This window comes from Choloepus didactylus, chromosome 5 (assembly GCF_015220235.1).
Source record: "Choloepus didactylus isolate mChoDid1 chromosome 5, mChoDid1.pri, whole genome shotgun sequence".
NCBI lineage: Eukaryota > Metazoa > Chordata > Mammalia > Pilosa > Megalonychidae > Choloepus > Choloepus didactylus.
Window position 1 is genome coordinate 28,233,658 of NC_051311.1, and position 13,229 is coordinate 28,246,886.

General features: G+C 36.1%; 1 protein-coding gene across 6 annotated transcripts in view; it reads left to right on the forward strand.

Moving 5' to 3' along the window:
• The window catches only part of NCAPG2 (non-SMC condensin II complex subunit G2), a 107,000-nt gene that overhangs the window by 24,311 nt on the left and 69,460 nt on the right, over window positions 1-13,229 (forward strand). For 5 of the 6 annotated variants that reach the window (XM_037835710.1, XM_037835709.1, XM_037835712.1 and 2 more), the window contains 3 exons: window positions 9,781-9,867; window positions 12,189-12,284; window positions 13,040-13,165. In XM_037835710.1, the coding sequence (XP_037691638.1) occupies window positions 9,781-9,867; window positions 12,189-12,284; window positions 13,040-13,165 (309 nt within the window). The remainder of the gene's footprint in view (window positions 1-9,780; window positions 9,868-12,188; window positions 12,285-13,039; window positions 13,166-13,229) is intronic. The other variant, XM_037835713.1, reaches the window with a different exon arrangement.

Sequence of the window (13,229 nt, forward strand, 5' to 3'; positions counted from 1 at the left end):
TGGGTCTTGAAGATGTTTCTCTATATTATCTTCTAAGAGTTTTATTGTGCTGTCTCTTATATTGAGGTCTTTGATTCACTTTGAGTTAATTTTTGTATAGGGTGTGAGGTAGGGGTCCTCTTTCTTTCTTTTGGATATGGATATCCAGTTCTCCCAGCTCCATTTGTTGAAGAGACTGTTCTGTTCCAGATCAGTGGATTTGGGGGCCTTATAAAAAAATCAGTCAACTGAGATCTGGGGGTCAGTTTCCGAATCTCATTTCAGTTCCGTTGATCATTATGTCTCTCTTTGTGCCAATACCATGCTGTTTTGACCACAGTGGCTTCATAGTAGGCTTCAGTGTCTGGAAATCTAAGTCCTCCCACTTCATTCTTTTTTGGGGGGATGTTTTTGGTAATTCAAGGCCCTCTTCCCCTTCCAAATAAATTTGATAACTAGCTTTTCCAACTTTGCAGAGTAGGTTGTTGGAATTTTGATTGGAATTGCATTGAATCTGTAGATCAGTTTTGGTAGAATTGACATCTTAATGACATTTAGCCTTCCTGTCGATGAGCATGGAATATCTTTCCACCTCTTAAGGTTCCCTTTGACTTCTTTTAGTAACAATTTGTAATTTTCTGTGTAGAGGTCTTTTACATCATTGGTTAAATTTATTCCCAGGTACTTGATTTTTTTAGTTGCTACTATGAATGGAATTTTTTTTTTTTTTTTTTTTTTTTTTTTGATTACCTCTTCTGTTAGGTCATTACTAGTGTATAGGAAGATTACTGACTTACGTGCATTAATCTAGTATCCCACCACTGTCTTGAATTTGTTTATTAGCTCAAGTAGCTTTGTCGTCAATTTCTCAGGATTTTCCAAATATGCAATCATATCATATGCAAATACTGACAGTTTTACTTCTTCCTTCTTAATTTGGATACCTTTTATTCCTTTGTCTTGGAGAATTGCTCTGGCTGGAACTTCTAGCACAATGTTGAATATAGTGGTGACACTGGGCATCTTTGTGTCATTCCCAATCTTAGAGGGAAGGCTTTTAGTCTCTCGCCATTGAGTACTGTGCTGGTTGTGGGTTTTTCATATATGCCCTATATCATATTGAGGAAGGTTCCTTCTATTCCTGTCTTTTGAAGTTTTTTTATCCCAAAGGGATGCTGAATTTTGTCAGATGCTTTTTCAGTGTCTATCGAGATGATCATTTGATTTTTCCCTTTTGATTTGTTAATGTGTTGTATCACATTGATTTATTTTCTTATATTGAACCACCCTTGCATGCCAGGAATGAACCCCGCTCAATTGTGGTGTATAATTCTTTTAATGTGCCTTTAGATTTGATTTGCAACTATTTTGTTGACAGTTTTTGTATCTATATTCATTAGGGAGATTTGCTTATCACTTTTCCTTTTTTTGTAATACCTTTACCTGGTTTTGGTATTACAGTGGTATTTGCTTCATTAAAAGAGTTAGTTCTTGTTCCTTTTTCTTCAATGTTTCGAAAGGGTTTGAGCAGTCCATGGTGTCAGTTCTTTTTGGAAAATTTCGTAAAATTCCCCTGTGAAGCCATCTGGCCCTGGGCTTTTATTTGTAGGTAGATTTTTGTTTGTTTGTTTGTTTGTTTTAATTGAGATATATTCACATATTGTACAGTCATCCATGGTGTACAATCAGCTGTTCACAGTACGATCATATAGTTGTGCATTCATCACCCCAATCTATTTTTTGAACACTTTCCTTGTATGTAGGTAGATTTTTATGACTGGTTGGATCTCTTTGCTTGTGATTGGTTTGTTGAGGTCTTTATTTCTTCTTGGGTCAATCTAGGTTGTTTATGTGTTTCCAGGAAATTGTCCAGTTCCTCAAAATTGTCTAGGTTGTTGGCATACAGCAGTTGTTCATAGTATCCTCTTATGATTTTTCCCCACTTTGGGAGCCATAGTAATTACCCCACTCTCATTTCTGATCCTGTTTATTTGGATCTTCTCTCTTTTTTACTTTGTCAGTCTAGCTAAGGGTGTGTCAATCTTGTTGATCTTCTCAAAGAACTGACTTTTGGTTTTATTTATTCTATTTTGTTGTTCTCCGACTCATTTATTTCTGCTTATTCCTTGTTATTTCTTTTCTTCCACTTGCTTTAGGGCTAGTTTGGTGATAATTCTCTAGCCTTTTCAATTGTTCAGTTAGGTCTTTGGTTTTTGCTCTTTCTTACTTTTTAATGTATGTATTCAGAACTAAATTTCCCTCTCCATGCTGCCTTTGCTGCATCCCATAGGTTTTGATATGTTGTGTTCTTATTTTCCTTTGTCTGTAGATATTTACCTATTTCTCTTGCCATTTCTCTTTTGACCGATTGTTTGTTTAGGAGTTTGTTGTTTAACCTCCATATATTTGTGAAAGATCTGTTTGGTGGTTGTTGACTTCTAGTTGCATTCCATTATGGTCAGAGAATGTGTTTTGGATAATTTCAGTCTTTTTAAGTTTATTAAGACTTGTGCCCCAGCATATGATCTATCCTGAAGAATGTTCCATGTGTGCTAGAGAAGAATGTATACCCTGGTACTTTGGGATGTAATGATCTATATATGTCTGTTCAGTTTAATTCATTTATTATATTGTTTAGGTTCTCAGTTTCCTTGTTGGTCCTCTCTAGTTATTCTATCTCTAGAAGAGAGTGGTGAATTGAAGTCTCCCACTATTATTGTAGAAAATGTCTATTGCTCCCTTCAGTTTAGCCAACATTTGTCTCATATACTTTGTAGGTCCTTGATTGGGTGCATAAACATTTATGATGTTATTTCTTCTTGGTGAATTGTTCTTTTATTAATATATAGTGTCCTTCTTTGTCTCATGACATTTTTGAGTTTAAAGTCTATTTTGTCCAATATTAGTATAGCTACCACTGCTTTCTTTTTTTTTTTTTAATTCAGATTGTCCACATACCATACAATTATCCAAAGATCCAAAGTGTACAATCAGTTGCCCACAGTATCATCATACAGCTGTGCATCCGTCACCACAATTAATTTTCCTTTTCAATTTTTAAGACACTTTCATTACTCCAGAAAAGAAATAAAGACAAAAAATAAAAGGAAACTCCAATCCTCCCATACGCCTAACCACCCCCCCCCCTCCATTATTGAATCATGGTTTTGGTATAGTACTTTTGTTACTGTTGATGAAAGAATATTGAAATACTACTAACTGTAGTATATAGTTTGGAATAGGTATATATTTTTCCTATATGCCCCTCTTATTAATTTCTAGTTATAGTGTCATACATTTTTCTAGTTCATGAGAAAGATTTCTAATATTTGCACAGTTAATCACAGACATTGTCCACCACAAGATTCACTGTTTTGTACATTTCCGTCTTTTAACCTCCGACTTTCCTTCTGGTGACATACATGACTCTGAGCTTACCCTTTCTATTACCTTCACACACCATTCAGCACTGTTAGTTATTCTCACAACGTGCTACCGTCACCTCTGTCCATTTCCAAACTTTAAGTTCACCGTAGTTGAACATTCTGCTCATAATAAGCAACTGCTCCCCATTCTTTAGCCCCATTCTATATCCTGGTAACTTATATTTCATGTCTATGAGTTTACATATTATAATTAGTTCATATCAGTGAGACCCTGCAATATTTGTCCTTATATGTTTGTCTTATTTCACTCAATATAGTGCTCTCAAGGTTTCTTCATCAACCCATTTTTTTAAAGACGGTTTTGTTCACATATCATACATTCCGTCCTAAGTAAACAATCGATGGTTCCCTGTATAGTCACGTATTTATATATTCACCACCATTGCTTCTATCTATATAAGGACATCTCCATTTCTTCCACAAAGAAGGAGGAAGAGTCAAAGAAGGTAGAGAGACAAAAGAAAAAAAAGAGAGAGAAAAAACAAAACAAAACATGACAGCTAGGAAGCAACAAAATGAAAGATAGCATTCAACTAAAATAGAATAAAGAGTCAGACAACATCACCAATGCCAAGAGTCCCATACCCTTCCCCTATGCCCCCCATCCCCAACATGCACTTAGCTTTGGTATATTGCCTTTGTTACATTAAAGAAAGCATAATGCAATGTTTCTGTTAATTATAGCCTCTAGTTTGCATTCATTGTATTTTTCCCCCAATCCCACCCTATTTTTAACACTTTGCCATGTTGACATTCATTTGTTCTACCTCATGTAAAAACATGTTTGTATCTTTTATCACAATTGTTCAGCACCCTAGGTTTCACTGAGTTATACAGTCCCAGTCTTTATCTTTCTTCTTTCCTTCTGGTGTCCACATGCTCCTAACTGTCCTCTTTCAACCATATTCACAGTCATCTTTGTTCAGTGTACTTACATTGCTGTGCTACTGTCTTCCAAAATTGTGTTCCAGACCTCTCACTCCTGTCTTTTCCTTTCTGTCTGCAGGGCTTCCTTTAGTGTTTCCTTTAGAGAAGGTATCTTGTTCACAAACTCTTTCATTGTCTGTCAGAGAATATTTTAAGCTCTCCCTCATATTTGAAGGACAGTTTTGCCAGATATAGGATTCTTGGTTGGTGGTTTTTCTCATTCAGTATCTTAAATATATCACCTCACTTCCTTCTTGCCGCCGTGGTTTCTGTGGAGAAATCTACACATAGTCTTATCAAGCTTCCTTTGTAATGGATTGCTTTTCTCTTGCTGCTCTAAGGATTCTCTTTTTATCTTTGACGTTTGATAATCTGATTATTAAGTGTCTTGGCATAGGCCTATTCAGATCTATTCTGTTTGGGGTACACTGCGCTTCTTGGATCTGTAATTTTATGTCTTTCATAAGAGATGGGAAATTTTCATTGATTATTTCCTGTATTGCTTCTGCCCCTTTTCCCTTCTCTTCTTCTGGGGTACCCATGACATGTACATTTGTTGCATTTCGTGTTGTCATTCAGTTCCTGGAGACGTTGCTCATATTTTTCCATTCTTTTCTCTATCTGATATTTTGTGTGTAGGCTTTCAGGTGTCTTGTTCTCCAGTTCCTGAGTGTTTTCTTCTGCCTCTTGAGATCTGCTGTCGTATGTCTCCATTGTGTCTTTCATCCCTTATGTTGTGCCTTTCATTTCCATAGATTCTGCCAGTTGTTTTTTCAAACTTTCAATTTCTACCTCATGTACACCCAGTGTTTTCATTATATGCTTCATCTCTTTTACCATATCTTCCCTAAACTTATTGAATTGATTTATCAGTAGTTATTTAAATTCCTGTATCTCATTTGAAGTGTAAGTTTGTTCCTTTGGGCCATAACTTCATTTTTCTTAGTGTAGCTTGTAGTTTTCTATTGTCTAGGCATGTGGTTTCCTTGGTTACCCCAATCAGGTTTTCCCAGACCAGAATGGGCTCAGGTTCCAGAAGGAAGAAATATTCAATATCTGGTTTCCCTGAGGGTGTGTCTTAGAAAGTTGGTACACCCTGTGATGCCTCAGGTCACTGTGCTTTTCTGCCCAGCAGGTGGCACCTGTCAGCCTGTAGCTCCCGACTGGTGTAAGGAGGTGTGGCCTGTGGCTGTTTTCTCCCAGGTTCTGAATGGAGGGCGGGTAATTAAGCTGGGACCCACCTCTTAACTCTTAAAGAAGATACACCCCCTGGGTAGAGATCATTTGCATTTGAATAGTCTTCTGCCTGTGCTGTCTCCACCCTTGTCTGCGTCACAGCGCTGGGAACCGAAATTGACTGAGGCTTTCTCCACTGAGCCAAAAAAGGCACAGAAAGCCCCCTTTCAGGGCCAGTCTGCAGCCACCCTAAGTTTCACTCGTTGGCCAGAGGTGGCACCTGGTCCTCTGGGTCCACTTCCCTCCCAGGGAGGTCCTCTGGCTCTCCAAGGTCAGTCACTGTCAAAAGCCTCTGTCTGCTTGTTTGGGATTCAAAGCTTGTATTGAGCAGTCCGCGTTTGTCAATTAAAACCTCAGTTGTAGCTGGGCTGAGCTTTATTTGATTGCTTGGAGAGTGCTGCTCTCTATCACAGTGAGGCTTTGCAGTTTGGGTGTTAGTGGGGGGAGGGGGCTCTTGGCTTGGATCCACAGTTTTTACTTAAAGATTTTATGCTGCGATCTCAGGCATTCCTCCCAATTCAGGTTGATGTATGATGAGTGGACAGTCACGTTTTTCCCCCTGCAGTTATTCCAGATTATTTGCTAGTTGTTCCTGGTTGTTTATTAGTTGTTCCAGGGGGACTAGCTTCCACTCCTCTCTATGCCATCATCTTCTTCCACCTCCCTGCTTTCTTTTGGTTGCAGCCTGCATAGAATATTTTCTTCCATCATTTCACTTTTAGTCTCTGTGTTACAGGGTCTAAGATGAGTCTCTTGTAAACAGTATATCGACGGGTGATACTTTTTAATCCATTCTACCAGTCTGTTTTTTGATTGGAGAGTTTAAAGTTATTATTGTAAAGGGAGTTCTTGAACCAACCATCTTACCATTTGGTTTTTAGTTGTCAGTTCTATTTTTTCCCACTCTCTCTTTTTTTCCTTTAAGTTATTGTTACTAATACTCTGTATTAGTTCTGTGCCCTTTTCCAGACCTCTCCTATCTTTTCTTCTCAGTTGCTAGAGCTCCCTTTAGTATTTCTTTCAGGGCAGGTCTCTTGTTAAATTTTCTCAGCATTTGTTTGTGAAAATTTTAAACTCTTCCCTCAATTTTGAAAGAGAGTTTTGCTAGATGAAGAATTCTTGACTGAAAATTTTTCTCTTCCAGAATCTTAAATATGTCATACCATTGCCTTCTCACCTCCATGGTACCCACTGAATAGTCAGTACTTAATCTTATGTGCATTTCCTTGTATGTGGTGAAACACTTCTTTGTTGCTGCCTTCAGAACTTTCTCCTTCTCTTCAGCATTTGACATTTTGGTCAGTATATTTCTCTGAGTGGGTTCATTTGTATTTATTCTATTTGGAGTTAGTTGGGCATCTTTGATTTGCATATTTATTTCATTTAGAAGGGTTGGGAATTTTTCTCCTTTTACGTCTTGAAACACTCTTCCTAGCCCTTTACTCTTGTCTTCTCCTTCTGGGACATCAATTATTCTCATATTTGTGCATTCATGTTGTCGTTCATTTTCCTGAGACCCATTTGAAATTTTTCAGTTTTTTTCACCATTTGTTCTTTTGTGTGTTCACATTCAGTTGCTTTGTCCTCTAGTTCACTTATCCTTCTGCCTTGTCTAAGCTGCTGTTGTGTGTATCTAGTATATTTTTAATTTTATCAACAGTATCTTTTACTTTTATAAGATCTGGTAGTTTGTAATTTATTCTTTCAAAATCTTCTTTATGCTCTTCTAGTGTCTTGATGTCCTTTATGTCTTTATTCATCTAGTTGAAGCTGTTTGGAGACCTCTGTTTACTTCTTTATTTAGTTCCTCCAAATTTTGTGTCTCTTCTGAGTTTTTAATTCATTCATTTTGCTTGTCCATATCTTATTGTTTCTTTAACTGCTTTATAATTTTCTGTTGGCATTGGGGCATTTGCTTATCTTCATAAGATTATTTGGGGAAATGCAGGATTATTTGAGCATTTATATATAGTTCAGCAGAGCTACAGCTTGCTGGAATGCTCTTTATGGTCCCACCAGCAGATAGCGCTCTTGAGCCACCTCTCACTCTCAAGCCAGCCTTTTCTCAACTCCTCTTCACTGGGTGGAGACCAATCCAGGTGGGAACCAATCACTGCACCAGTTATCTGTGTGCACTGGGGACTGCCGTCCCTAGGGGTGTGATGTGGACCCTGTGGAGTTTGGCAGCAAATGTGCCCCAGGGCACCCTCCAGCTGAAAGTACCATGCTCCCTGTCTGCTGTGCACCCATGAGCCTCTGGGGTGTAGAAGGGGCACCTGGTGCTTTCATGTGGCACACTCTCCTATCCCCACCTGAACTGTGCACCCCCTGAACTTCCATTGAGGGAGAGTAATGTGGTCAGTACTAGTCTGCTGCTTCCCGAATTTCTTCCTGGGAACTCCTGGTTGTGTGGTTGTGGAGGATTCTCTCCCCAGTTAATTGTTAAACTGGGTGCTTGGGATTGGAGAGCTGCTGCTCACTTCCTTGCCCATCGGCCATCTTGCCATTGGCCGCCCCGGGAGGTGATCCTGGCCAAACAAACTCACCCCTTCCCTTGAGGCGCAGTCTTTCCGCCTCTCCATCCATGTCCCCACCATACACCACAGGAGTCCCTCTGTAGCTGCTCACACCCTGAAACTGCAGTCCCGGGAGTTCTCTGTATCCTCTCTAGTTTTGGTCATGGAGGAGACTCCCGCTCCCCCTCACCCACCCATCATTATCATTTGTTTTTTAAACATTGCTTTTTGCTACTGCATAAAACTTATTTGTGGAAAGGAATATTTGTCCTCAGTGTTTTGTTCTGCCATTAAAATTTTTGTATATAAAACCTTAATTATTTCACTAGATCTGTGCCAAATTAGTACGGATGGTAAGTATTTTTCAATTTGTCTCTCTTCCCTTTCTTCCTTCCCTTCTTTTAAGTATTTTAAAGCAAATCTCAGGCATGTCATTTCATTTCTTAAAAAATATGGTTATACAATGCCATTATCACACCTCACAAAATTAACAATTTTTCAGTAAAAATTCTTAGGCCATATTTAAATACCTTGTTTTTCTCAAAATGTTTTTTTGGCATTTAAAAAAAGCAGCAGAATCCAACAAGTTCCACACATGGCATTTGTTTCTTGCATCTTTAAACCTCTTTTTCTATAGCATTGTTTTCTTTCTCCTTTTCTTTCTTTCCTTAAAACCTAGGCTACTGACATGTTGAATGTCTCATATTCTTGTAATCAGCTCTAAAGATTCAATGTAAAGTTTTTTGGCACAAATACTTCATAGGTAATATTGTGTATTTCATATTTCAGCACATTACAAGTCAGGCAATATTTGGTTGTTCCACATTTAGTGGTGGTAAGATTTATTAGTGGCTTCAGATAAAGGAAATATTTTCAAAGATAGTGGAAAAATAGTCAATAGTAAGGCTTCCTTCTATTTGGCATTCTTCCCTAAAGTCATGGAATTCCCGGGTATGTGTTTATGTAGAAGAAATGCAGTAGAGTACAGGGATTAACAGACCAAGCGGCCCATTAGAGGTTTTGGCTGCTCTTGAAACTTTGGCTTTTCTTCACTCATTCCAATGTGGAGGAGCTTGAGTAAACTGGGTCACTGAGGAGCTTCCAACTTCCCCTTCCCTTCCCCCACTCCTCCTCAGTGGCAGTCCTGAAAGATCTAATTTTAGTCAGTTTGGAATCCTGGCTTTTACCTTAGAAGTATTTGAATTTTCACTTCTAGGGAGGCTTTTTGAATCGTTCCAGTCTTCTAAACATTATCTAGGTCAGGGATGACTCAAAAGAGTTGGGTTTCCCAGGCCTGTATTTGACTTACTACTACACTTACCTCTCTACTTACACTTGCATCATGCTTACACTTGTCTGTCCTTGAACCAATGGTAGGTGAAAGTTCTCCCTGCTGTTTAACGCAAACTTGATATTTCATCAAATAAGATAAAAGAAGCTGAGCATTCTCTTTGGTATAAGAAAACCAAAGGAATTCTAAGAGATGTGCAGTTAAAATCAAAAACCTTCGATGAAAAGGATATAGGATGTTTTTCCTCATTATATACAAGATGAATATATCAGACTCTTTTCTTTGTACTTATAATGTACTGCCTATCATGCCACATGTATGTGTATACATGCATCCACACACATAAACAGATACCAAGTACCTCATGTTAAATTTATTATTATAGACAATTGAAAATGATTGCATTCAGGACTTTATGTATCATGGAATCCATCTTCAAAGGAGGTCTCCAGTACATTCAAAAGTACGGGAGGTAAGTGAAGTACATTAATTTTATTGATTTTATCCACATCATTTTTTTACATAACATCTCATCTTTTTTGTTTTTAGATAATTGTTTTGATTAAATTTAAAATTTAAGTAAGCTTTCACAGGCATTCAATTAAAGGGATTTCTAAGAATTTGAATATTTGGTAGTGGCAGTTTTATTATCACCAAGATTTTTATGAGTAAAGACAAAAATATATTAGTTTTAAGACATTCAGAACTTTATTTGGACAGCATTTAATTTAAAGTTTTGACATGAAAGTTTCCAGAATCGTTACTCTGACAGCCACTACCACCTTTTTAAAAGACCTTAGAATATATTTGAGATTATTTTTATTTACTTCCAGATATTAAATTCCCATTTTGCTATTCTACGAACCAAATGGAATAAATGTTTTGACAGTTTCTCTTGATAAGATATTTTGTTTTTAAAATGTAAGCTATGAATTTAATTATGAATTTTATCATTATATTTATAAGTAGTCTGACTAAATAATAAATAAGGCTCTATATTAACACTGTCGTTGCTATACTGATAGGTGTTTGGTTAATCATAATGATCCTGTCACAAGGAATTGGAAAATCTGGTCTGTTGTGTTTGATTAACTTAAGCAGAAGCTATCGGTGTTCTAATCTACTCAGTAATGCCTTTTTTGGTTGCCGTTAGCAACCATGTCTCAAGAAGCTAAGTGAATAAGGACTACCTTTCTTATTGTATAGTGAGATTACTAATTTTTTTAGAATGTAAATGTAATTATTTTAATTTTGAATGGATAAGAAAATATTTCTTTACATTATTGATGATTTAGTTCATATAGGGAACACTGAGATTTATCTGGACCATTGAGTTTTCCACAGGGTTTTAAAAATTATGATTCTGTGTATTTAAAATAAAAATTTGATTTTAAAATCATTATTATGTTAAAGAATAAGTATAAGAATATATGGATATTGTTTTGGATATAATATAAATTATATAGTCAGTGGATTTTCCCTCTCCCCAAATTATGGTTTGGCTTTAGTAAATTGTAGATTAGTTTGGGTGCTTTATTTAACATATATAATTTGGTGTTGCAAATCTATTTAGTAAGAAAGACTGGCATCATGTTAGGCTATTCAAAAAAGTTGACGTAATTGCTTCACTTCTGGTACCAAATAACTAAAGATATTTTTTCATAGGATATTTTCTGCTGGGTAACCTGAGTAAGATACTATAAATATAAACATCACTTTGGTAAATTTATGGAAAATGTATAAAAGGAATTAAAAGAATATTTGATATTACTTTTAAAGCTGTTTGGCTTCTTCCTCAAATCCTTTTATTTACTTGAGAAATTATTTTATTGATATATTGAAGAAAACTTCAGGAAATTCTTCCGAAATCATTTGAAAGTAAAAATGTCCATATTGGTGATGAAAATGTTCTAAAATCAGGTATTAGTAATGGTTGCATAATTCTGAATATACTAAAAACCACTGAACTGTACACTTTAAAAGGATGGATTTTATAGTATGTGAATTATATCTCAAAAAAAACTGTTAAAAATCTTTCTATGAAGTAAGTATACCACTGATACCAAAACTTGATAACATTGTACACCAAAAGCAAACCAGAGACTAAATTACTTATCACCTCCAATAAAAACTCCTAAATAATCAGGAAAAGGAATTTCCATACTGTAGTTCTTTTAAGATGGCATTGATAAGGCTCTTAAATGTATAGTCTGTTGTTTCATAGCCTGTTCAATTTTATTTTCCATTTTTCATGAATATAATTTAGGTCAAAGGTATAAATTAAGAAAGCAAGGCAAAATTGTTGTTGGGAACAGGTGTCCGAAGAATTAAGGGGAAACTGGCTGATAAAGAAGGGAGTAGAAAAGAAAAAAGAAACGGGAGCTAAAAGAGCACTCATTTTGCTGATCATTCTTAAGTTTTGGGAAGAACTTGATATTGAAATTAAGCTTATACTGTGAAGCATGACTAAGAAGTCACAATTATTTTGAGATGTATACCTTTTTGTGTGTCTATTATAGATCCTTAAAATCAATTTGTTGCATCTTGATAATATATGATAGGTAGACTTAGAGCAGTTTGGAACCAGAATTTGGCTGTAGATTCAAGTCAAATTCTGTAACTACTTTACCAATTCTCCTTTTCCATTTTACCCTGAAGGTCAGACAGTTTAAATGCCTTTTTTGAGGTTATGTGGCTATTGTTAATAGTTGGTAGACTCGTGGAAACTAGAACTCAAACCCTTATGGTCTAAGGTCATTGATCTTTTCTTTTTTCTGTTTTTTTCCCCCTTAGGTGCTCAGTTATTTTCACCATCAAAAGAAAATTCGACAGGGAGTGGAAGAGATGCTTTACAGATTATATAAACCTATCCTTTGGAGAGCATTAAAGGTACATATTTTTAAATATTATTATCTATGTTTAGATTAAACTAATTTTGCTTTTGAATTTAGCATATAATTAATTCAGAATTGTATTGCAATAAAAACAAGATTGGAGGCTGAGTACTTTGAAATTTTGGCATCAGTGTTTTAGGGAGTTTTTCTTTTTTCTAAAGGCATTTCTTGCGTCCGTATAACTGGAAATACTTCAAAAGTGACTAGCCACACAGTCGTTTTTGAAGTATTCATGTAAGTTAAGAGACATAGTAGCATGAATTAAAACAAACAAAAGCTGTACATGATCTACAGAGCTAGGCTGTGGCATAACCAGTTCCTCATGACCAAATAATCTGCACAGTTATTATACTTTCCATTTGTGTTGGTGATTGGGGAATAGGATGACCAAAACACTCTTTTCTTTTAAGGAGTGTTCAGATAACACACTGAGTATTTTTCAGTGTAGCTGATCCTGGTGTCAGTAATTAGACTATGATGGTGAATATTTCTTAACGGCATGAGATGGGACTTTGAAGTAAGGTAATCGATTTTTTCTTTTGATATCTACTGATATTGAATTGAGAGTTCAGTTAAATTTAAGGAAGTTTTCATAAGTTTGGTTAATACAAATGTTTTTATTGTCTTTCCAAATTAGTTTGTAAATAAATCTAAATTGAGCTAATAGAAGTATTTATCTATGAACACTAGACTGAACACTTTGTATGTTATGTTTTTGGATTTTGAAATGCTCTTCTTTTATTATTATAGGCTAGAAACTCTGAGGTTCGATCAAATGCTGCACTGCTGTTTGTTGAAGCGTTTCCTATTAGGGATCCAAACTTTGATGCTGTTGAAATGGATAGTGAAATTCAAAAACAGTTTGAAGAACTATATGTACGTATTCATGTGGTCAGACTTTTTATCAACTTCAGCTCTATCCAAGCTAGTGCACTTCCTG